The 27,158-nt window shown below is 40.6% G+C and overlaps 1 protein-coding gene across 1 annotated transcript in view; it reads right to left on the reverse strand.

Moving 5' to 3' along the window:
- The window catches only part of NETO1 (neuropilin and tolloid like 1), a 424,908-nt gene that overhangs the window by 22,261 nt on the left and 375,489 nt on the right, over nucleotides 1-27,158 (reverse strand). The window contains exon 9 of the mRNA XM_030212767.1: nucleotides 3,806-4,367. Within this exon, the coding sequence (XP_030068627.1) occupies nucleotides 3,806-4,367 (562 nt within the window). The remainder of the gene's footprint in view (nucleotides 1-3,805; nucleotides 4,368-27,158) is intronic.

The following is a 27,158-nucleotide window of genomic DNA, read 5'->3' on the forward strand; positions in this document are numbered from 1 at the left end:
TAACGTCTTGTCAATGATGACTCCCAGATCCCTTTCTAGGTCTGTGACTCCTAACGTGGAACCTTGCATGACATAGCTGTAATTCGGGTTCCTCTTACCCACATGCATCACTTTGCACTTCTCAACATTAAACTTCATCTGCCACTTCCATGCCCAATCCCCCAGTCTCGCGTGGTCCTCCTGTAATCTTTCACACTCCTCCTGTGACTTGACGACCCTGAATAACTTTGTGTCATCTGCAAATTTAATTACCTCACTAGTTACTCCCATCTCTAGGTCATTTATAAATATGTTAAAAAGCAGCGGTCCCAGCACAGACCCCTGCGGGACCCCACTAACTACCCTTCTCCACTGAGACGTACGCAGTGCTATACACTGGACATAACGAGACAGTCCCTGCTCATATAAACATCCTTTAAATAGAATTAATAGTATATAATTACTTTCTTAAAACATATTTGCAGAATAGTATTGCTTTTATCCCCTTTTTAAAAGTGTCAATGTCAGGTCTACTTTTTAATTCATAAGAAAAGGAAGTCCATAAACTAGCTGTTTGGTATGCAAACAAACAAGTGAACATTTTCTTCAGAATTATTTCTCTAGGACTAGGGAAAGATAGTGATAATACATTTCCGATGCTATAAAAGTGACCTGTCATTGATCTACAAACAGGGGAGATCATATAGTTAGAGGTTAGTTCTTATCTTCCACATTTAATATTTATAAACACATATTCTATTTTTTTTACATTTCTTGGGGGTGTAAGGGGTAAGAATTAGCAGTTAGATGATAGGACAGAAAGGAAGTGATTGAGAGAGGGGCCCAAAGAGTGGAGAAAGGGGTAAGAGATGTGATTGAAAAGATAGGGCAATAGAAGGGGAGGAGATAGCAGGATAAAGTCAGAACGTAGAGTAATAAGAAAGATAGGAAAGTGGGGTAGATGAGAGAAACAGACAGGCAGAAAGATAAAGGAAGACAAAGGGGTATGAGAAAGAATATGAAGAGATGTTGAAGAAGGAGAGTTGGAAAGGTAATAATCAACTGAGGGGAAGAAAAGGACAATCTGAAACGGATAAGAAAAGAGATTGAAGGATCACAAATAAAAAGATGATAAGGGACAGTATAAAAACATCATGTTGTAATACAAGGGCCCATGGTCATAGGGATTGCAGATATCTTAAAATAAAAGCACCAACGCTGTAAGTAAATGAGTCCTTAGATATAAATGTACTGAATAAAAGGCATTATAGGATAATATGTATCTTTGCTTACCTTGCATGTTTCTTTTAGACCCTAGTTGTGTTGTATTCAGACTCAGGTTTGCTTAGAGACCCAATGAGGCAGAACCTGAAATGTTATGGCTATTTCATTCAATACAATAATTTTTATACAGCTGTAAATACATCTGAAAATAGCTTAAAAGATGTACAGTGGCATGCAAGAAACATTAAATGTGAAGAGATTTTATTTGACAGATCAGGACAATTCAGTGTGCAAACAAAGCATTGCAGTGCATGCACACAGATACAGAATTACACAAAAGATGCATGCGATAGAAAGCACTATTTCACATAGCAAGACCACAAGGGATTTAAGGGGTCCTTTTACCAAATGACGGTAAAAGGTGGCCTGTGGTGGCATTGGCATGCGGTATTACCACTTGCCGAGGTCACCTTTTACTGCTGTGGGTAAAAGGTAATTAGCCTTAAAGGGCCAGTAAATGGGCATGCGCTAGCTAAACACATTGGTGAGTGGTAAGTTAATGGGGGCCGCTGGTACTAACCTGGTGGTAACCAGGTAGCGCTGGGCATGCCCCTGGTACTAGCAAATTTTAAAAATTGTCTAGTGCCGGAAACAGCATGCTCTGAAAGCTGGAACTACTGCTGGGCTCCTGAGCAAGCCCGATGGTAGGACCGATTTCCCATGCATAAAGCCGCCAGCAGCCCTACCATCGGGTAGTAAAAAGGACCCTAAGATTACCAAATGATTGGTTCATAGATACAGCTTTATTTACAAGCATTAGGGATGCAGTATACATCAGAAGATGCTTATTAAAATAAAATCATGTCATTTCTCAATGTTTCCTTTAATAGAAAGACCCATCTCAGCTATAATAATCTATTCAGAATTGGACAGCAGATGAAGACCACACGTCCCATCTAGCCCTTTGTCCTTCATTTTGGCATCAATTGATTTCTATTTTCTAAAGCATAATTTTATATATTTTAGCATTTATTTATTTTAAAAACGTACATACCACCTAATTAACTAGGTGGTTTCTAGGATAACATACATAATGGAAAAAAAAAACAAAGCTTAACATACAATCTCAGCTCATCAACTAAAACCAGAATTCAAATTGATGTAAATCAAGTAGACAGTGCATTTTCAAAACTCAATAAAACGCTGCTACAAACAACTGTGTGTTAAGAAGTTTCTTAAATTGAATCACATTGCTGCATAAGTGTTCCACAACTGCGTGCCAGCAACAGTGAATGAAAAACTTCTAGTTTCCACTTAAGGTGTCTGCACCAATGAATCTAAAGGCAGACGCATAGCACTTTCTGTCTTAAAGGACTTTTTGGGTGGTACACTGTCAGGGCTTGTCAAAAAAAAAAAGAGCAGCAGCAAAATAGTTTGATGAATAATAACCAACATTTTATATTGAATATGTTGAATAATTGGTAACCAGTGCAAATTCTTAAGGGATGGTAATACATGCGAAAAGTTTGATACACCAACAATCAATCATGCTGCCGCATTTTGGACCACTTGCAATGCTCTGAGCCTTGAAGAATCTGTCCCAAGGTACAGGGCATTGCAGTAATCCAGCTGCGATAGAACTAAACTTTGCACCACATTGCTGAAATCATACGAGGACAGCATAGGTTTAAGCCTATGAAAAAATGTAAATGAAAAAAAAAAAAACCAAGCCTGAACTACCTTACTGATCTGCACACTTATATCGAGTGTACTACCTAAATGAACTCCCAATAACCTCTTTTTGCACAACAAATATGCATATCACCCAAATTCACACATTCAGGCCAGGAATCCTGCCTGCTTCTCCCCACAATCATCACTTCGGTCTTGGCAACGTTTAAAACCAGACCGTTCACCATCATCCAGTTCCTCAATTGTTCAATATAGAAAAATACCTGTTCATCTAAGCTATGGCCCCAAACCACTAATGGAATAAAAACCTGAACACCATCAGCGTATAATCAATAAAAAAACACCTAACTATTCAAACACTTTGCCCAGCTGTACCGTAAAAGATATTAAATAATAAAGCCGATAGGACCAAATTCTATGGTATACCACACTCTACCACAACCTCTTCAGAAATCTGGGCACCATTACACACTACCATGACAAGCATTGATCCTATAGCAAATAACCTGTTATTTACTGTTTTGAAATAATTGTTTTTTCACCTTACAGTGAATAAGGTTTGAAAAAGGTGGAGAAATACTTTATTTCATTCAACTTGACTACTGTTTCTCTTGAACCACATTATATAGTAATGCAACCTTTTCTATAATTCATGCTTTAAGCTTTATCTTAGTTTAAAAAAAAGTTATGTGCAATAAGCTCTTCAAAAGTCTGAAATTAAACGTCTTTAGTTTGGTTATAAAAGTTGTATCTTTGTTTTTTTTTTGTTATCTACTTTACTAGTGTGTGAGGTGTGTGTTGATAAGATAAAAATGGACAAACAAAAAAGAACAATGATGAAATGGAAGAAGAGAATATTTGCAAGCAATGAAGTCTTTACAGTGTCCATCAAAAATCTATTGATACTGACCGCTGAACGGCTTTATCATTTCTGGATAGCCTGTGACTTGTTGTAGGAACCTCTTCGATTTCATCAATGTCACACACCTCTGCAGCATCTTGTGAGTAGTTATGCTTCATGACAAGGATATTCCTCTTGTTCAGGGGCTGGATGATGGGCTTAACAACAAACTGGGGTTGTATATCTGTCAAAACAGAAGCATCTCTTGTGCTGAGGTTACTACGGCTGCCTTTAGTGCTAGAGAGTTGTGATCCACAGTGATGGTCATGAATGCATTTTGATGATGATCTTCGCAGTTTATGGTAATTTTCAAAGTCATCTGCAATATCAGCAAGGTCAGCAACAGCCCCTGCCCCTCTAAAAGTGCATAACTCATAGTGAGGTGGCTCAAACACCTCCTGGAACATTGTTTGGTCAAAGTCGCTTTTCCTTTGGATGAATTTTTTACGAGGCTGCTTGATCTGCACTATAACAGAGATAATAATAAGGATGACAACAATGCAAGAAGTGACCCCAATTATGGTTCCACTGGTATTGGTAAGCTGGTCCAAAAGGTTAGTTTTTCTTTTTTCTGCATGATAGAGGAAACAAAAAGTGCATTAAGTTTTGAAATGTGTTTGGTCAGGATGGTTTTGAATCTGTCAATACAAATATTGATGCTATCATTGAAACATATACAGAACAATAGGATGGAAGACAAAGACCAATTGGTTCATCCACTCTGCCCAATTTCTCCTTCTCACACTGTCAGAGATATATCACTGCTGCCTGCAATACAGCTTAGCTGCTAATAAGATTATCACTCCTTGTTGTTTTCCTCTCTTTATCCCCACTATCTTGGGGTAGGTAAGTTTACAAGGTCCTCTCTTTCATTCATACAAAGCACAGCTCATTTTCAATGTCTAGTTACAAAGCACTTCAGTAATCTAGCTACCAACACTAGCATGGCTGTTTTCTGAAACATGTGACCTTCTAAATCTCTGTGCCCTTTCTGGAAGGTACTCTTCCACCACTTTGTCATACTCATGTGGATGGTCTGTAGAGCAGTGGTGTAGTCATAGGGGGGCTCAGGGGTTTGCCTCTCCCCAGTTTGGGCTCAGGTCCAGTCCAACACTGTGGCATCCAATACATGGCTGGTGGGGGTGCTCAAGCCCCATCAGCCAAAGAGTTTCTTTTCCAGATCCCTGTCCATACTGCCTGAGAAGCTGGAAGTCCAGAGGATGCTCTAGCAGCTGATTCTGGCACTTCCACGCATGCTCAGTTCATGAATTTGAAGTAAGCATGCGCAGAAGTGCTGGTCTCAGAGGCTGGAGCAGCCTTCCTGCTTCTCAGACAGCAGGGCAAGGCAGGGCTATGGCGGGTGGTGGTGAAACTTCATTTGGCAGGGCTTGAGCATCCTCGCCAGCAAAGGTATGATGGGGGGGGGGGGGCACAGCAACAGGAGCAATGGTGGCAGCAGGAGGAGGGGGACTGAGTGGAAATACTTGCCCCCTCCTCCAATTCACCCTAGACCCCCCAAATCAACTTCTAGCCTCACTCCTGCTGTAGAGAGCTTTATTTAGATAATTGCAAATTTAACAATTGTTAATAATGATTAGATCACATATATAGCAGTCAGGACCCCATTCTGACACCATTTTATAATGGGTTTTTGCATATAAAAGCCATTTCTGCACGTAAAACACAGTTTTTTTTTTAATTACATAGGCATCTCCAAGGAGTAGTTTGGGTGAACCACAGGTGGAATTGTGATGTTCATGCGTGTTTCGTAAAATATATGGGATATGCATAGAGTACACAAACATATTTACAACATTTTCCAAGTAGGTGTAAATTTGTATGTGGGCATTTGTACACTATTGGGGTTGGTTCAGGAAGTCTATTTTATGAAGGTGCCTGTGTTGCCCTTGCACAGCGGATCTGGCCACAACACCCAAAATAAGTTATAATAATATCAGGAAGAAATCATTCAATACTTGGTAAACAAATCCAGAACACAATGCAGGGTAGTCCTGGACATGGCAAACAGAGTATCACAATTTCAGAAGGACAAGAACACACAGTCAAAAGGCAAGATGGCTGCAAACAATGGATCTCTGGTGTTTATGTTGCAGGAGGAAGTGGTAAAAGAGCTGACAAGAAATCTAATGGCAGTCCTCAGTGATAAACTTTCTAAAATCAATCAATGAGATTAGACTAGCCCAAGACAGCCATTTGCAGGAAGCAGAAGAGTGAATTGCCTGCTAGGAGAACTAAAGGGAGAGTGGAGGCCCAGCTACAGGAGCTAGAAGCCAAAACAAATACTTGTTGGAGTGGGTAGAAGACCAGGTAAAGAGAGGAAGAAAAAAACAATGTATATATAATAGGGCTGCTGGAGTCGGTCAAAGAGCAAGATTTACAGCAAGTTTATAAGAAGCTGGTTAACAAAGGGCCTGGGTCTACTGAAGGAGGAGACACCAGTGACAGTAGATAGAGCACATCACCTAGGGATATGCCAAGAAGGAAGAGACAGACCATGAGCAGTAACAACAAGGATCTGAAATTATACTGATAGAAGCAAGGTATTAGCTGACTATAGGAAGAAGAAAGAGCTGATGAACAGTGGTGTTAACCATTTGATATTTTAGGACATCTCTACAAAGGTATCTCTTCTGTCTCTCAGAGATGCTTAATACAATGTTTGACAAAGAGCTAAAACAATAATGTTTTTTTTTACATCACCATGCAGAGACTCAAATACCCCATAATACTTTAAAGCAGTGAACAGAGTACAAATGTGGGAGCTGAGATGGGAAAACTCTACCAAGGTGACGGGTTCCATTGATAACATTTTTTTTTTTACCAGTAATGCATGATGCAAATGGGTTTCACCTTCTGTATCTTTAAATTATAGTTTTTTCAGGCCAGTCTGAATATCTTTATCAGAGTCTGCAAGCATATCAAAGTTGCCAAATATCTTTGAGTACAGCAGTAGATATTTAGACTCCTGAAGGCTAAAACTGCTAAAGGTGAAATCAGCCACAAAACGTTTTGAAACTGCCTTGATGATCACCTTCCTGATCCCGTGCCATCATCTACAATAGAAAAAAAACTTTCCACTCAACCCTATTTTGCCTTTAGTGTCCATATATCACATTGTGGAAGACCACACCCATCTGTATGACAGCTGCTAGCTTTTATTTTGCAAATCTCAATAGTGCCAAAAGTGCTATGCACTTTGGCAAAGTTTCAGTAGAGCAGACCATTTGGAGTACTGTGTGCAGTTCTGGAGACCGCACCTATGGAAAGATATAAACAGGCTGGAGTCGGTGCAGAGGGCGGCTACAAAATTAGTAAGTGGTCTTGAACGCAAAAATTATAGGGACAGGCTTATGAACCTCAACATGTATACACTGGAAGACAAAAGGGAGAAAGGAGACATGATAGAGACATTTAAATATCTCAAGGGCATTTATGTAAGGAAGAGGGCCTTTTTCAACTGAAAGAGAGCTCTTGAATGAGGGGGCATATGACGAAGTTAAGAGGGATTAGGCTTAGGAGTAATTTAAGGAAGTACTATTTCAAAGAAAGAGTGGTGGAGGCATGGAATGGCCTCCAGGTGGAGGTTGTGGAGTTGAGGACTGTTCCAGAATTTAAAAAGGCATGGGATAAGCATGTGGGATCGCTTAGGAAAAGGAAGAATTAGGGGTTACAGAGGATGAGCAGACTGGATGGGTTTTATGGCCTTTACGTGCCATCATGTTTCTATGTTTCTATCCTTTAAGTCAGACCAATTATCTTTATTTCAGAATTAAAAAATATCAGAGGATGATTACCTTCAGATATGCAACTATGCAAAGAAGTACTTTATAGAATACTTTTCGTATTTTCTGAATTTTTCCCAATTTTTGTGTTTCTTTCATTTTTGCACACATTCATTTTAAATGTACATCTTCAGTAAACTGCATATCCGCTCTGATTGTATTGACTGCTAATGTGCTACTGTGTGATACAATAATTCAGAGACAATGGACTCCTTGCTTTCAGCTGGTACTTTTTTTTGCAGGATTCTTGAACAACTCCTGACTTCAGTGCTAGGCAAAATAGTGGAAACTATCCATAAAGAATAAAATTACTGAACAGATAGACAAACATGGTTTAATGGGACAGAGTCAGCATGGATTCAGCCAAAGGAAGTCATGCCTCACCAACTTTGCTTCATTTCTTTGAAGGCGTGAATAAACATGTGGATAAAGGTGAGCCGGCTGATGTAATGTATTTAGATTTTCAGAAAGCTTTTGATAAAGTTCCTCATAAGAGACTCCTGAGAAAATTGAAAAGCCATTGGATAGGAGGCAATGTTCTGTTCTGGATTAGAAACTGGTTAATGGCTAGAAAACAGAGGGTAGGGTTAAATAGTCACTTTTCTCAATGGAGTGCCACAGGGATCTGTATTGTGACTGGTGCTATTCAACATATTAATAAATGATCTAGAAATCAGAACAAGTGAGGTGATTAAATGTACAGATGACACAAAACTATTCAAAGTTGTTAAAATACATGCAGACTGTGAAAAATTGCAGGGAGACCTTAGGAAATTAGAAGACTGGGCATCCAAATAGCAAATGAAATTTAATGTGGACAAATGCAAAATGATAAAATGATGCACATTAGGAAGAATAATCTAGATCAGAGTTACTTGATGCTAGGGTTCACCTTAGGAGTCAGCACCCAATAGAAAGATCTAGGTGTCTTCATAGACAACATGCTGAAATCTGCCCAGTGTATGGTTGCAGTCAAAAAAGCAAACAGGATGCTGGGAATTATTAGGAAAGGGGTGGAAAATAAGACATTATACTACCTCTGTATCCCTTCATGGTGTGACCTCACCTTGAGTACTGAAAGCAGTTTTGGACACCAAATCTCAAAAATGATATAGCAAAATTAGAAAAGGTTTGAAGAAGGATGACAAAAATGATAAAGGGGATGGAACTCCTCTCATATGAGGAAAGGCTAAATAGGTTAGGGTTCTTCAGCTTGGAAAAAGAGACTGCTGGGGGTGGGGGGGGGGGGGGATATGATAGATGTCTACATAATCCTGAGTGGTGTAGGATGGGTAAAAGTGAATCATTTTTTAAAAATCTTTCAAAAGTACAAGACTAGCAGAAGCTCAATGAAATTACATGGTAATACTTTTAAACAAATAAGAGGCAATATTTTTTCACTTAATGAATATTTAAGCTCAGGAACTTGTTGCCAGAGGATATGGCTACAGCAGTTAGTATATCTGGGTTTAAAAAAAAGTTTGGGCATATTCCTGGAGGAAAAGTCCATTGTCTGCTATTGAGATAGACATGGGGGAGCCACTGCTTGCCCTGGGATCAGTAGCATGGGATCTTGCTACTATTCTGCCAGGTACTTGTGACCTACATTGGCCACTGTCGAAAGCAACATACTGGGCTAGATTGGTCTGACCCAGTATGGCTATTCATATGTTCTTATGCTGAACTGCCTAATATAAGAAAGCCAAAAAAGCCTTAAAACAAGCACAGGCTACAAAACAGCCCATCAACATTCACCTGTCAAAATAAAGATACTCCCCAAATTTAAAAGCCCATCAAATAAAAGGAATCTGGATAAATAGGTAAGAGTCTTAATGCTTAACGGCCGGTTCAAATCCTGCTGCTGCTCCTTGTGATCTTGGGCAAGTCACTTAACCCTCCAATGCCTCAGGTACAAACTTAGATTATGAGCCCGCCTGGGACAGAGAAATATCCAGTGTACCTGAATGTAACTCACCTTGAGCTACTACTGAAAAAGGTGTGAGCAAAATCTAACTAACTAAATAAATGCTACCTCTATATCTGTTTTGGTCATAAGGGACCTAGGTCCTTGCAGCCCAAACGATGCGTATGCACCATACATTAACTAGAACCAATGCAGAGGTCACTATCCTTTCCAAGGAGAAGGAAAGGTTGTGATTAAAGTAGAACCAAATGTTTCCATGGTGGAGTTATGAAAGCCTACCAAGTTGACATTCTTTCTCAAGGACTATGGTCTTGTTGGCATGCACTGAAGGGGTGCTGGCACTTCTTTGCACCAAATACCGACCAAAAAATTGAATAACAAAACCTAGAGCAAGTTTCTCCCATAAAATCAGAACCATTGCATGGTCCAGAACTCTGCAACCAGTGCTGTAATGCCTTCAACCTAATGGGGATGAGGTCTTCAGGAAGCATTCCTGTGGGAGATGTTTACACTGTCTGCATACCTTGCACTATGTCAGGAATGGAAATGGGCAAGAAGCATCAGAAAGCCAGAAGCAAACCCTCACAACAGGCTAGGTGTTCACACAGCCCAGCATTGAAATAAAATTAGGCATCCAAAAGCTCTTTTCTGCCTGCCATTACTCACTGCATCCCTGTTGTTCACAGAAATGACTGAACTGGCAGCACCTGTATAGCTGCTTGGTTTGCAAGCCCTACAGCTGCAGACCTCACACATCCCTGTTGTAACTGCTACCCTGAAGAAGTAGCCCCTATGTAAGTCCTAAGCAACACTAGAGTTTGCTTTATCCCTAGCAAAACATTTATGAAACTGTTCATCGTAGCCGAATCAAGCCCAGTCTTGTAAGGTGTTAGAATCAAATCTGAATACTGCTGCATTCCAGGATATAAAGTCAACTTCTCCTCAATGAAAACACTAAAATAAATATGAAATGCCAAAATCCAATTAAAAATAGATTCTGGCACCTTAACCTTTTTCCTTCCTATGCCCCTGCCCCTCCCCCTAATCTTGGTCCCTCCACAACATAGCAAATAAATCAACATATTTGCCTTCTGTCATGGCTGTGGCCGTGCCTTTATGTCCAGACCTTCTGATTCTCTGTATCTGGCTCTGTGACCCCTCCAGACTCTTTCCCTGCTGTTGATGTTCCTGCTAGCCAAGCCTCGCTTTGGTGTCTCTGAAGCCAAGCTTTGCTTTGATCTCTCTGCTTCCAAGCTTCATTGCCCAGTGTGACATCATCAGCCATTATAAGGACCTGGAGAATTTTCCTGGGTTGCCTTTACAATAGGTCTATTTCCCTCTTCTGGTTATAGTTATACTGTGTTTGATTCTGAGGAAACTGGTTGTCTTGTTAGCTGTGCCTCCTCAGGCACAGCTTTGAGTTCTGTTCCTGCTCTTTGTTTAAGCCAAGCTCTGTTCCTGCTCTTTGTATTAGCTATTCTCTGTTCCTGCTTTCTGTAAGCCCTGTTCTGTTTCCCTGTGTGTGTGCTTCTGGTTTAAACCTGAATGGACTACTTTCCAGTTAGCTTCGTTTTCAAGCTCTGCCTGTACTATTTCTGGGTGTGTGTAGTTCTTCTCAGTTTGTTCTGAGGGTTTGTAGTACCTGCCTTGTCCCAGATTACTTCACTGCTGTGCTGTGGGTGCTGGTACGCACATTGCTTCTTTGTTTGTTAGTCTTCCCTGTAGCCTACTTTAACTCTTTGTGTGCAGTGTTTATTCTTTGGCTCTTGTGAGCTCTGCCCCTTTCCTGACTTTTGTAGTTAGAAGCAGCTTTTCCTTTTAATCTGCTTTTTCCCTTTCTGTGCTGTGTTTGTTACCTGACTCTTTTGAGCACTACTGCTTGTCTGACTTGTATATGTGAAAGCAGCTTTTTTCTTTAGTCTGCTTTAATTCTTTGCCTGCTGTGTTTGCTTCCTGGCTCTTGTGTTTGTAAAAGCAGCCTTTCCTTTTTGCCTGCTTTCCCCCCTTTGTCTCTAATGTCTGTATTTGACTCTGTGGCCTTGCCTTGAGTAGTTTTTGTGTGTTTTCCCTTTACCTTAGAATGACCGTGTGGCCCTGTCTTGAGTTACTTCTCTGTATACTTTCTGTTTGAGTCCTCTCTCTGTGAGGCTTCTGTTTGAGTTTGTGTGTTTTCCCTTTATCTTAGAATGACCGTATGGCCCTGTCGTGAGTTACTTCTCTGTATGCTTTCTGTTTGAGTCCTCTCTGTGAGGCTTCTGTTTGAGTGAGTTGCTCTTCTGTTTAGTTATGACTACTAGTGCAGCCCTGAACGGCCTTTCTCTGTGACATGAGTGGGTTGTTCTTTCGTTTAGCTGTGGCTACTAGTACAGCCCTGAGTGTTCTCTCTGTGAGGTTTCTGCTTGAGTTTGAGTGGGTTGTTCTTTCGTTTAGCTGTGGCTACTAGTACAGCCCTGAGTGTTCTCTCTGTGAGGTTTCTGCTTGAGTTTGAGTGGGTTGTTCTTTCGTTTAGCTGTGGCTACTAGTACAGCCCTGAGTGTTCTCTCTGTGAGGTTTCTGCTTGAGTTTGAGTGAGTTGCTCATCTGTTTAGCTGTGGCTACTAGTACAGCCCTGAGTGTTCTCTCTGTGAGGTTTCTGCTTGAGTTTGAGTGAGTTGCTCATCTGTTTAGCTGTGACTACTAGTGCAGCCCTGAGTGGCCTTTCTGTGTGGCTCGAGTGGGTTGTTCTTCCATGTCCCTGTGGCTACTAGCTCTACCCTAAGCACCCTCTCTGGTTTCTACTTGAGTATGAGTGGGTGGTTCTTCTGTTTAGCTGTGTCTACTAGCTCAGCCTTGAGCTGCCTCTGTGTGTGGCATGAGCGGTCTGCTCTTCTGGTTTGCTGGGAGTACTAACTCAGCCCTGAGCTACCTCTCTGTATGATTCCTGTTTGAGTTAGTTAGCCTATCCATCCATATAGCTGTGGTTCTAAGCACAGACCTGAGCTGTATTCCTGTGTGGTTTCCCCTTCAGTCTCTTTGTGCTTGTGTGTAGGGTCTTTTGACCTCCTGTTTGTGGCTCTGTCTGTGAAGTGTGTGTGCACTGCTTGGGTAGTATCTACTCAGGGAATTCTGTTCTGTTTCTTTTCCCTTCCCTCTGGTACGTGTGGGTTCCAGTTTGGCCTTGCGGCCCATATGACTGTCCTTCCTTTGTTCCTGTTTTTGTCATGCTCCATTTTTGGTTTTTTCTTTTGCCAGGCTCTGTTGTACCCTGCCTTGAGTGTGCACTGTCTATTGCTATGTCTTATGTCTTGTCTGTATTCAGTGTCTGGCTCGCCTCTGTTTTGAACCTTCTCAGAGGACTTGTCTGCTGCAGCCTGGCTGCTGTCCAAGGGCTCACCACCCCTGTATCTGTGACACCTTGTAATATTTTATACCTCAACGTTTGAGGCACCTAATTATCTTATACTACTACTACTTATTATTTCAATAGTACTACTTGACGTACAGAGCACTGTACACCAAACATGTAAGAGATGGTCACTGCTTGACAGAGCTTACAATTTATCCATGGGGTAACAGCACACAGTGTATGTCTGTGCTGAGGAGCCCATGCTTACTGGGTATCCTTAGGGGGAGGTATTATTATACAAAATAAGATTGATTATATATGTGAAGCAAAGAGACAAATTGAGAACAGGCAATATTACTCTCCTCCTCACCACAGATTCCACAAAAAGTAGTAAGCATAGCATCCACTATGGGGTACCTCATGCCCAAGGAGAAAAATGTTCTCATAGTCAAACATTCTGTTGTCCCCACTGTCTACATGCTGCACAAAATTCACAGATCTGTTACCAACCTCCCAGGGAGGCCCATTGTTTTAGGCAATGGTTCAGTTCATGAGCCATTGTCAATTTTTGTTGACTTCTTTTTAAGACCATTTGTATCTCTTATTAACTCCTACTTTAGACACTCTGACCATATGATTAATCTAGAAGAATTTGATGGTGATTTGTCCAACAACCTTTTGGTCACTCTCAACATCAATTCCCTCTATACTAACATTCCACAACTTGAAGCATTACTTGTCATCGAGAATACACTCAGGAAGTGTACTACCCATGAATCCCAATCATCTCATTGTCACTTCAGCGCTATTGCACTCACCAAAAAATATTTTGCATTCCAAGGAACGTTTTATTAACGGCTCACAATATTACCAACCTATATGTTGGCTCGCCTTGAAGAGACACATTTGAAAGATCATCCTTTTAAAAATAACATTTGCTTTAACAAAAGGTATATAGATTCATTTTTTTTACTCTGGAAGGGGGACATAGATAGTCTTAAATCATTTTTTACAGGGCCCTATAACAGAGACCAACATTTGTCTTTTAAGATGCAGCACCATGACACAGAGATAAATTATTTGGATTTATTGATCAGCACCTGACAAGAATGCCTTTTTGCATTACACGAGCTATCATCATTTGGCTCTGAAAAAGAACTTAATGTATTGGCAGTTTCTGAGACTAAAGAAAATTTGCTTGGACCAGAATGAAGAACAGGCAGACCAAATGGCCCAAAGTTTTTTCAGCAGAGTCTACCCAAAAGACACATTAATGAGAGATACTGTAAAGCTAGAGCCAAATAGAAATGAGCTATTCATGACACAACCTGATAAGGTTACACCGGATATTATATGCACACTCAGATTTTCACATCTAGCAGATGAGTTTCAAAGGATCATTTGCAAACACTGGCACATTCTAGAAGGCCACCAATGCTTCAGAGATAAGTCTTATAGTAGCATATTCCAGAGAGCATAACCTCCGGGAGAGATTAGCCCTGCTGCCTTTAAATCTGGATTCACCACCCGCTACATATGGAGGCAACAGTAGTTGTCTGCACCCACAGTCTGGTTATTTCTATCTTAGACCATCCACTCACTAAGAAGACTTTTCCACTCTACTTTTCTGCTTTTCAGACCGCAATACATCACAAGTTATGCACATTGTACAATTTCCTTGCAAACTCATATACATTAGTAAGACCAAAAGAATGTTAAAAAAACATCTATTATTGAACATAGGAGCTGCATAAATTTAAATGTGTCACCTGCTTCACTTGTTGAACATTGGAACACAGCTGGTCTTGCCATTAATGATTTAAAATGTGTTGCTTTTTGTGCCATCAAAGATAACTGCAGGGGTGGAAATATAGATGGTCGCCTCCTGCGTGTTGAACAAAGGCTCGTATATAAGTTTCAATCTGTTACTCCATCAGGATTAAATCTAGAACTAGATCTCTGCCCCTTCCTTTAAATGATATGAGAGTTCCCTAGCTTTCAGTACTGCATGTAGATTTAAAAACTGGGGTGGAACGGCTCCCCAGTCACTAAGTAGCACAGCAGTCTAACAGCATCTTTTATCAGTATGTTTTGCTTCCTTTTGCTCTCTGAAAAGTGATTTGATTCCCCTTTTGCCTGTTCTGAATATATATATGTATTTTTTTGTCTTGGATTTGGAGAGATTTTCTAAAGTTTGCATGATATATATATATACTAGTAAAAAAGGCCTGTTTCTGACACAAATGAAACGGGCGCTAGCAAGGTTTTCCTCAGAGTGTGTATGTTTGAGAGAGTGTATGTGAGAGTGACTGTGTGTGTGAGAGAGAGTGAATGTGCGAGTGTGTGTGAGAGAGAGAGTGAGTCTGGGTGTGAGTGTGTCTGTGAGAGAGAGAGTGTATGTGTGAGAATGTGAGTCTGTGCAAGTGTGTATGTGAGACACAGTGTGTGCGAGAGAGAGAGTGTGTGAGACACAGACTCTCTGTGAGACTGAGTGTATGAGACCAAGAGAGTGTGTGAGTGACTGTGTGACACATAGAGAGTGAATGTGATACAGTGTGAGACGAACTATATAGTGTGTGAGAGACAGTGTGTGAGAGTGAGAGAAAGACATTAACTGTGAGAGAGTGTGTGAGAGAGAGAGTGTATGTGTGTGACAGAGATACCTCCCCCCCCCCTCTCTGGTGTCAGCCCCCCCTCGCTCTCTCTGGTGTCTGAGCGTTATTGTGCAGGATGCTGAGCTCTGGCTGTGCTTCAAGGAACTGGCCAATCCTATTTAATAGAATGCACCTCCAACATTCTGAAGCCGAGAAACCTCGTGTGGTTGGTCACTTCTGCTTGTGACGAACCCGGAAGTACGTGATGTCAATTCAGGAGATGGATACAGAGAGCAGGAATGCCTCAGCCATGCAGTCAGCTTCAGAATGTTGGAGGTGTGTTTTATTATATAGGATGGATATATATATATATATATATATATATATATATATATATATATATATATATATATATATATATATATATATATATATATATACACTTACTTTTTTTTGCTGCTGGTGTGTAAGCATTTGACATTTGCTTTATACATCTTATTGCGTATGTAAGTTATACACGCCTGTAATTTTTATATACAAAGTGCTCATATCTATGATATTAGCATTATACACGAGTTATTACAGTCTCTACTTGTTTCATACAACATACGCCTTATGTCTATATATTCCCCTTAGAGAAACATTCTTGCTGTTCATTTTTTATTTGTTCTGGCCATCCTGTACTGGCAAAACTCAGCAGATTAACTTTTGGTTCTGCTCCACTTTCCAATTACACATTTTTTTTTTAACGGTTTACATGTTATTTTTCTTTGGTGCCACCTTATTGGCCACTGTTTATGCCAATGTGCTACTCTGTTTTTTAATGTGCCTTTTGCACCTGCATGGTTTTTACTGTTTCCCGCAGTTTGTAGCTGAATTTTTGAGGCAAGCAGCGGCTTTATTCTGTAACTATTATTATTAATTTTTACATTTTTCTGGATATGTATCCCCTTAGGTTTGATTGTATGTGGTATTCCAGTTTTGTAAGGAATTTATTTCAACACATTTATATATATTTTCTTAGTGAAGGGTTCAAGCCCTCATAATTAACATTAGGATTTTAAATGCTATATTTTGTTTTCCCTGAGATCAGAGATATCTCTTCAAGTGCAATATGTTATTGACCTTTTAGTTACACCTTTTCATCATTTAGCTGCCCCCTAAATGTGATTCAAAACATGTATGTGTACGTATATATGTTAAAAAACAGTTATATTTAAAAAAATGTTAATGCTGAATACCATGCAGAATGCATAGAGCAAAAGAGTCCAATAACAATGATTAGACTAATCCAGAGTACAATAACACTATATTTCATCTGTAGAGAATGAATGTATCATGGCATGAGAAACATCCTAAAAAGACTATTGTACACCTAAACCTGAGGACACATGGGGCTAGATAACAAACCTGTCAAGTGTATTATGGGGATGAAAGATGTTATTGAAACAGAATCCAATTGTAGCAGCAACCGAAAGTCACCTGGAAGCTGTCAATCTTCAAGAAAAACAAAAATGAACCTCTGAAAAAACACTATAGGACAAAGACACAAATTTTCACAGTGGTCCGGATGTATGTATTAGGAGACTAAAATGCTCTGGGACAGGGGCACAGAGAATATAAAAGGGAAACACAATATGTGTTTGTGTATAATTGTTGAAAATGAACGTAAAAAATGAACAAATGAACCTCTTGCAATCAGGAGCATGAGTCTGCATGGCAAACAAGGTTGTATGAGTAAACCTAAAAATTATTTGAATGGTTTCCTCGTTATATAGAGTACAAATATTGTAAGAGGACTGCTTCAACTAGACCCTTTGAAGCTAACCCAGTAATCAGATTGCTCTTTTTAGGATGTTTCTCATGCCATGATACATTCATTCTCTACAGATGAAATATAGTGTTATTGTACACTGGATTAGTCTAATCATTGTTATTGGACTTTTTTGCTCTATGCATTCTGCATGATATTCAGCATTAACATTTTTTTAAAAATATAACTGTTTTTTTTACATATATATGTACACATACATGTTTTGAACCAACTATGAATCAACTAAAGAATGATCTATGGGAATAGATGGGAGGTGCATGCAAGGATTTCAAATGGGGAGTGGGGCCTAAGACGGAATAACACAAGGAAGATTAAAAACAAATTCTCCACTGGAAATAGCATGTTGCTTCTAAAATAAATTCCTCACCAAGAATTTCATGCCAAAGCGAAAAATGAAGAACTTTCTGGGATTATACGCTGGAGCTCTGCTTCTCTGAGAACAACATACTGGACTAAAAATAAACTCCACTGTGGGAATCATATGCTGGAGCTAAACATAAACCCCTGCCCCTCCCCATACCACCACCTGTGAGAATTCCACACAATGGAGCTAAAAATGAACTCTCCACTGAGAATGACACACTGGAGCAAAAATTAAGCTCCCTCCCAGAAAGTACAAACTGGAGATAAAATAAAGTCCAAATCAGAAATTGCAGAATGGAGCAAAAGATTAACTCCCCTCTGGAAATTACACACTGGAGCTGAACATATCGATTCCTTACTGGGAATTACACACTGGTGCTAAAAATAAAACCCCACCACAAGTTATACAGTGGAGATAAAAATAAACTCCCTATCAGAAATTACACATTGAAGATGGGCAGAAGCTCATTATTGGGAATTACACACTGAAGCTGAAAATAATATCCCTAAACATATCTTGCAGGAACAGCTCGAGGTCTACCCCAGCCCCATCTTACTAATTCCCCTTTTCCTAGAGTTGTGAGGGCCCTTTTCCTTGTTTAAATAGATGTTTTTGCAAATATCATTCCTTTGAAAATAATCCCGATATTTGATTTACTGTTATGATTATTTTGGCATACCTAGGTTGGCTGCCACCCAGGGCGGGTCACCATTACACCTCCCTGGTGCATCACTCCCCCCCCACTCTCGGCACATCACCCCCCCCCCCCTCCGAAGTGCATTATCTTTACCACCTGGGAGAGTATGGAGCAGTTGTGCATCTGTCAGCTCCACCGGTCCCCTGCCCTGGAACAGGAAGTAATGTCAGAGGGGGCAGGGGACCGGCGGAGCCAACAGATGTGTGCCTGCTCCGTGCACCCCCTTGCCGCCCCCACCACCCCGACCTCATTACGCATTGGTTTATGATTGCTAAAAATGTTAAATTATTATATGTTAATAAAGCTGTGGACTTATTCTTTCCACAAACCTCCTGCCTTTTATACAATACAGTGAGAAAGAAGAGGTGACTGCCAAGAAAAGTGTAAAAGGGGAGGAAGCACAGCTGCAAGTTATTATTGTGGAATACTTTACCGTTAAATCTACGTTTTCCATTCCCTTCAGTAAATCCATGCTTTTGAATATGCTCTGTAATTTTGTTCTTTATAATAATAATCTCTACCATTTGCACAGCAGCGACGTCAGGCTCACTGGTCTGTAATTTCCAGGATCACCTCTAGAACCCTTTTAAAAAATCATTACATTATCCATCCTCCAATCTTCCGGTACCATGCTTGATTTTAAAGATAAATTACATATTGCTAACAATAGTTCTGCAAGTTCATTTTTCAATTATATCAATACTCTGGGATGTATACCATCCGATTCTGGTGATTTGCTACTCTTCAATTTGTCAAATTGCCCCATTACATCATCCATGTTTATAGAGATTTGATTCAGTTTCTCTGACTCGTCAGCACTGAATACCATTTCTGGCACTGGTATCTCTCCCACATCTTCCTCAGTGAAGACCGAAGCAAAGAATTCACTTAATCTCTCCGCTATGGCCTTGTCGTCTCTCACTGCCCCCTTTACCCCTCAGTCATCTAGTGGTCCAACTGATTCTTTTTGCCGGCTTGTTGCTTTTAATATACCTAAACAAGTTTTTACTTTATGTTTTTGCCTCCAACGCAATCTTCTTTTCAAAGTCTTTCATTGCCTTCCTTATCAGCGCTTTGCATTTGACTTGCCATTCCTTATGCTGTTTCTTGTTATTTTCAGTCGCATCCTTTTTCCATATTCTGAAGGATTTTCTTTTAGCTCTAATAGCTTCCTTCACATCACTTTTTCTTTCCAAATATGTTTTATTTTATTAGAATAAACAAATAAATGTAACCATGAAGAAATAATAACATTTTGGGATCAAAGTACAAATACAATGATACAAGCCATGTAACAGTCCAAAACCATAATGCTAGAAACAAAACCTCTACCCCCCCCCCCCCCCCCCTCCACACCCTAGACCCTCACAGATCGTGTCAGAGTGCTATCCATTAAAAATTCTGCTATGAGCAAAGGGAGTAAGTGTGTCGCAAAACGGAGAATAAAGTTGAAGATAGTGGTCTCCTTGAGCAGAGGAGAGGTCCCCCAACATCCTTGAGCTCTAATGTACCCAGAGTAATCATAGAGGCTCTCCAATGTGAATGTGTGGTAAGATCTGCTGAGAGCCAAGTTCCAAGGATGGTCTTTTTTCCCATAAGTTTTGCATGTTTCAGGAAAACTCTCATAGCTGCTGGTACAGGGCCACACAGCTGGAACAAGTCAAATAATAAAGGATTGGGCTTCCAGATGGTATACCAAAAGTGTGAAACAGAGAACTACCAGACAAGGCCAAAACATATGACCCAGGTACACTCTATAACCACCACACTTGGGGCAATCATCCTTAGGTCGCATGGAGGGGCATAATCGAACGGGGCGCCCAAGTTTTCCTGAGGGCATCCTCACAGGATGTCCCGGCAAAGGGGCGGGGAAACCCGTATTATCGAAACAAGATGGGCGTCCATCTTTCGTTTCGATAATACGGTCGGGGACACCCAAATCTCCACATTTAGGTTGACCTTAGAGATGGTTGTCCCTAGAGATGGTCGTCCCCAATTTTCGGCGATAATGGAACCCGAGGACGCCCATCTCAGAAACGACCAAATCCAAGTCCTTTGGTCGTGGAAGGAGCCAGCTTTCATAGTGCACTGGTCCCCCTGACATGCCAGAACACTAACCGGGCACTGCAGTGGACTTCAGAAAAAGCTCCCAGGTGCATAGCTCCCTTACTTTGTGTGCTGAGCCCCCCAACCCCCCCCCCCCCAAAACCCACTCCCCACAACTGTGCACCACTACCATAGTCCTTAGGGATGAAGGAGGGCACCTAGATGTGGGAACAGTGGGCTTCTTGTGGGTTTTGGAGGGCTCACATTTACCACCACAAGTTTAACAGGTAGGGGAAGGATGGGCCTGGGTCCGCCTGCCTGAAGTGCAATGCAGTATCCACTAAAACTGCTCCAGGGACCTGCATACTGCTGTCATGGAGCTGGGTATGATATTTGAGGCTGGCATAGAGGCTGGAAAAAATATTTTATTCAACACAAATTTTTGAAATAGTTCCCGTATTCTGTACATGTTGGACTAGATTCTATATATCATGACTAAAAACTGGCGCCAAAACAAAATATGCCTAGGCGTATTCTATATAAAGTATGCCTAAATTTAGGTGTACTTTATAAAATAAGGCTAAATTTCTACTTGGTTTACAGAATATGCTGAGTGACCATCCATGTGACTAATTTTAGTTACAGACAGTTACTCCAAGTAAAACTTGGTGTAAATGCTGGTGCCTAAATTACTGGGTGACCCAGGTATATTCTATAACAACATTTATATACAGTGCACTCCATTTAAGTGCACGTCGGATAAACGCATGCTCTGTTTAACTGTATGCCGTACTTCGGTCCCGTTTTTGGCGCCATCAATTTCTATGGGGGAAAACTTCGGTTTAGCGCACTACTGATAAGTGCAAGATGTGCTTATATGCATGGCTTAAGACTGCTCCTCTGCAGGAAAGACTCCGCATAAGTGCCTGCACGGAATATGGAAGCTGATTGGCGCGTGACAAAGGGGCGGTAAATTTGAAATCTCGTTGGTTAACTGCCACAGGCAGAATAAGCAAAAGAATGTTGTTAGAGTGTACATTGGTGACGTTGTCGCCCAACCGTAAGACTTTAACACTGGCTGAACGAATAGAAATTCTTTAAAAATTAGAAAACAAACAAAGTCAAGCATCTATTGCTAAAGAACATGGTGTCAATCCCAGTCAAATTTCACGTATTTTGAAGCAGAAAGACCAGCTTCTGGAAGACTGGCAAAACAATACAAATCCACACCAGAAACGTAAACGGGCGGGAAAAGCTGAGGATGTAGAAGATGCTCTTCCTTGGTGGTTTTCTCAAGTCAGGAGCAGACAGTTTCCTGTCAGTGGTCCACTGCTTATGGAGAAAGCTAATCAGCTAGCTGAAAGTCTTGGACTAACTGAATTCAAAGCCACTGTCAGATGGTTGGAAAGATGGAAGGAGAGGAACAACATAAAATTCAAGAAACAGCATAGTGAAAAACAAGACGCTGATGACTTTGGTGCTGAAAATTAGGTTGTTTCAGTTCTTCCTACCATCTTGAACGAGTTTGCACCTTGTGACATTTTCAGTGCTGATGAAAATGGTCTCTACTGGTGAGCGATTACTGATGGAACACTTGCATTCAAACAAGCCGAAACTACAGGAAGTAAAACGTCGAAGGACCAACTGACGATCCTCATTTGCTGCAATATGGATGGGAGTGAGAAGGTGGAACCACTCATCATTGGAAAGAGCAAACAGCCCCATTGCTTCAAGAATGTTAAGCGACTTCCTGTGTCATACGAGGCTAACTCAAATTCATGGATGACTTGGGAAATTTGGAAGCAGTGGCTACTAGAATGCGGGCACAAAAGCGTCCGAGTTTGTTGCTTTATGATAATTGTGCTGCACACAGGGATGATGTCAGGCTGTCTAACGTCAAGGTGGTCCTCCTGCCACCAAACACTACCTCTCTGATCCAACCTATGGATCAGGGCATAATAGCCAATTTCAAACAACATTATCGGGCTCTTGTGCTACGTCGTCTGATGAGCGTTATGGATGACCAGACTGGCAAGAATAAACGTGCTGTTGAACTGGCTCGTAATCTATCACTGTTGGATTGCCTACATATGTAGAAAGAAACCTGGAATCATGTTACACAGGCAACCATTGTTTGTTTGTTTGTTTGTTTGTTTTGTTACATTTGTAGTCCGCGCTTTCCCACTCATGGCAGAACTGCTACAAGCGGGCAAGCTTTGTTAGGGATGTGGAGAAGGACAAAACAGATGCAGCTGTTGCAAACACGTCAGATGAATGGCTGATGATAAAACAGTTGATGAAATGAGCAACGAGGCACATGCTGATGAAATTCAACAACCTCCTGTCACTTTTGCAAGAGCGCTGGAGAATCTCAACACCGTGCGGGCCTATTTGGAGGCCACTGGATGTCAGGGCTATGACAGTTTTTACCGTCTGGCAGATGTAGTCTATGGGGACTATGACTGATTACTTCAAGTAAGCTTAACGTCAGTTAACAGAGACTGTATAACGTCAGTTAACGGAGACTGTATATTGTACGTATAATAAACAGTACTGTACATATGTTTATCAGATGTCAAGCTTCTTTGAGTCACAACGGTTAAGTGCACGCTTTGGTTAACTGCATGTATTTCTTTGGTCCCAGACCCTCGCACTTACAGTGGTGGAAATAAGTATTTGATCCCTTGCTGATTTTGTAAGTTTGCCCACTGACAAAGACATGAGCAGCCCATAATTGAAGGGTAGGTTATTGGTAACAGTGAGAGATAGCACATCACAAATTAAATCCGGAAAATCACATTGTGGAAAGTATATGAATTTATTTGCATTCTGCAGAGGGAAATAAGTATTTAATCCCTCTGGCAAACAAGACCTAATACTTGGTGGCAAAACCCTTGTTGGCAAGCACAGCGGTCAGACGTCTTCTGTAGTTGATGATGAGGTTTGCACACATGTCAGGAGGAATTTTGGTCCACTCCTCTTTGCAGATCATCTCTAAATCATTAAGAGTTCTGGGCTGTCGCTTGGCAACTCGCAGCTTCAGCTCCCTCCATAAGTTTTCAATGGGATTAAGGTCTGGTGACTGGCTAGGCCACTCCATGACCCTAATGTGCTTCTTCCTGAGCCACTCCTTTGTTGCCTTGGCTGTATGTTTTGGGTCATTGTCGTGCTGGAAGACCCAGCCACGACCCATTTTTAAGGCCCTGGCGGAGGGAAGGAGGTTGTCACTCAGAATTGTACGGTACATGGCCCCATCCATTCTCCCATTGATGCGGTGAAGTAGTCCTGTGCCCTTAGCAGAGAAACACCCCCAAAACATAACATTTCCACCTCCATGCTTGACAGTGGGGACGGTGTTCTTTGGGTCATAGGCAGCATTTCTCTTCCTCCAAACACGGCGAGTTGAGTTCATGCCAAAGAGCTCAATTTTTGTCTCATCTGACCACAGCACCTTCTCCCAATCACTCTCGGCATCATCCAGGTGTTCACTGGCAAACTTCAGACGGGCCGTCACATGTGCCTTCCGGAGCAGGGGGACCTTGCGGGCACTGCAGGATTGCAATCCGTTATGTCGTAATGTGTTACCAATGGTTTTCGTGGTGACAGTGGTCCCAGCTGCCTTGAGATCATTGACAAGTTCCCCCCTTGTAGTTGTAGGCTGATTTCTAACCTTCCTCATGATCAAGGATACCCCACGAGGTGAGATTTTGCGTGGAGCCCCAGATCTTTGTCGATTGACAGTCATTTTGTACTTCTTCCATTTTCTTACTATGGCACCAACAGTTGTCTCCTTCTCGCCCAGCGTCTTACTGATGGTTTTGTAGCCCATTCCAGCCTTGTGCAGGTGTATGATCTTGTCCCTGACATCCTTAGACAGCTCCTTGCTCTTGGCCATTTTGTAGAGGTTAGAGTCTGACTGATTCACTGAGTCTGTGGACAGGTGTCTTTCATACAGGTGACCATTGCCGACAGCTGTCTGTCATGCAGGTAACGAGTTGATTTGGAGCATCTACCTGGTCTGTAGGGGCCAGATCTCTTACTGGTTGGTGGGGGATCAAATACTTATTTCCCTCTGCAGAATGCAAATAAATTCATATACTTTCCACAATGTGATTTTCCGGATTTAATTTGTGATGTGCTATTTCTCACTGTTACCAATAACCTACCCTTCAATTATGGGCTGCTCATGTCTTTGTCAGTGGGCAAACTTACAAAATCAGCAAGGGATCAAATACTTATTTCCCCCACTGTAAGTGGATTGCACAGTATTTTAGAAGTGCCCATGACCTGCCAATTCAACAACCCCTTTTCATCTATGTGACTTAGAATTTGCATGCACCACATTATAGTATACACTTAATGCCAACTAGTTTTAATAATTGTTAAGTAGCAATTATCAGCGTTGATTGGCTTGTTAACTAATTAAATTATGCATGCAAATCCATAATATGACTGAATTTCTAAGTGCAACTTAAGTTTCACCTATATAGAAACTGGGGGTTTGTGTGCACATGTGTGCAGGTGCCTAATTATAGAATTGTACTTTGACTCCCTAATTCTATAATCTTGTGTACACATTTTTGTGCTTAGCCACAAAATTGCCTGTCTAGGTTAAGAAAAATGGCAGTTATGCATGTAAGTTTATTGATTACTAAGATACAAATTGGCACTAATAACCAATTAGTGCTAATTGGAGTTAATTGGTACTAATTTGCAATTATGCACCTGACTACACTTAAGCACTATGGTATAATATTAGTGCCAAACTCCATAGTGTATAACTGCGAAAGGGTGTGAATGTGGGAGGGGTATGGACTGGGCAGGGGTGCTAACCTTATGTGCTAACCTTTTAGAATATTGTGAATTTTGCACATAATTGACAGCATTTAGGCGTCAGCATTTAGACCAGCTTTTGATTGTTGCACTTAAAATGATACATGTAAATATTGCCTTGTGCTAGTATTCTGTAACAGTTATTGTGAACTTAATTGCTGATATAGAATTCATGCTTCGCATTATCCTAGCATCTACCTTTAGTCGACCTTTATAGAATTACCTCCTTAGTGAATGCTAACTCAATTTAACACACATTTACCTATAAATTAACATGTGTAAATTCAATTAGCACACATTAAAACTTAAAAAGTTCTAGTACATGATAATTAAAAAAAATGAACATGTGAAACAAACTGAAAAATGTAACAAAACTGGAAAAATGGCCCAAACCAACCAAAAATGTTTGCCTTGTTCACATCCCTACAGTGCACATAAGAGGAAAAGTTTCAAATAGCAAACTGGCAGGCAATCAAGCTAGATCCAGTAAGAGAGAAACTGTGGAAGCGGACTTGGCCAAAACAGGAGAAATATTTTATTAGCAGTAAGGTTAAAAATGTGCCTGACACAGCTGTATTTTACCCTGAATGGGCTACTTCAAGTGCAAAACAATCCTGTAAAAAGAATGAATGAACATAAATTACTATACAGTTACAGTGCAAAAAATATTAAATAAATAAAAACTTATAAACTACTAAAAATGCTAATAACCTATTTCTAAAAAAAAATAAGCATGAATAAATAATTTTACATAGACAATAAGATAAATACTAATAAAATATTTCTCTTATTTTGACCGAGTCTGTTTCCACAATTTCTCTCATAAAAGGAAAAGTACATTTCCCATTTTCTTGTAGAAGTAACCACCCAGGCCAAGGACAATAGTTTCTTGTACGGTATAAGAAGGCTATTCCTCTTTAAGTTCTGTCAGTGTTTTACTTTAAGGAATATTCTTGTTTCTGGTGATGACTTCAAAAGCACAATGGCTTAACCATATGCTATGAAACACATTTAATTGATTCTAGGTAAATTTGAGGTATTCCACAATTCCAGAAAATGTACGGCTAAGTGTTGCTGTCTTTTCCGCAAACTAAAGAATGACACGGGGACAAAGTTTGTCCTTATCCCCGCCCCTTCCCCATGGATTCTGTCTCCATTCCCACCCCATCCCCGTGGGTTCTGTCTCCATTCCCGTCCTGTCTCCGCGGGCCCTGTTTCCGTCCCCGACCCTGACCCATCCCCTTGAGCTCTGTCCTCAACTGCAGAAGCCTTGAACATTTATGATTTTATATTTAAATCTTTTTATCAAAGTATAAAAAGGAACAATATGCTGTGCAACTGTTGTTTATAAATCACAGATAATTGCCTAATTAGGGGGGCACTCTCACTAACACTAGAGTTTACTAATAATCCACATCTACTTTACTCCAGAGGTCTTTTGATTTTATCAATAACAAATACTCAACTTTATTTAAGCACTATTTAAATACAATACTTGCCATATAAAGTCACCTTCATTAAAACTGAAATTACTCCACCCTCACTCAACGTTCACTACCACATTCAACACATAACATTCTGTTCAAGGGGTAAATTGTATTCCCTTCTGGTGCCCATTACAAATTCATTTGACATTTTCTCATTAACGTTTTTAACTTTCTCAAAAGATAATCTATTCGAACCTTTCCTTGGATAATGTCCAGTCTTTCCCTTCACGATAGTCTTGTTACTGCATAGTCTCTTCCATTTTCTCCCTTACATTAGGGTGTATGAAGACTTTACGGCTACGTTAGTAGCCTGCTTGTTACTTGCTGTCAAATACTTATTTCATCCAATGTTTATATGGTCTTTGTAAATCATAAGTACATAAGTATTGCCATACTGGAAAAGACCAAAGGTCCATCGAGCAAAGCAACCTGTTTCCAACAGTGGCCAATCCAGG

This window comes from Microcaecilia unicolor, chromosome 1 (genome assembly GCF_901765095.1).
Source record: "Microcaecilia unicolor chromosome 1, aMicUni1.1, whole genome shotgun sequence".
NCBI lineage: Eukaryota > Metazoa > Chordata > Amphibia > Gymnophiona > Siphonopidae > Microcaecilia > Microcaecilia unicolor.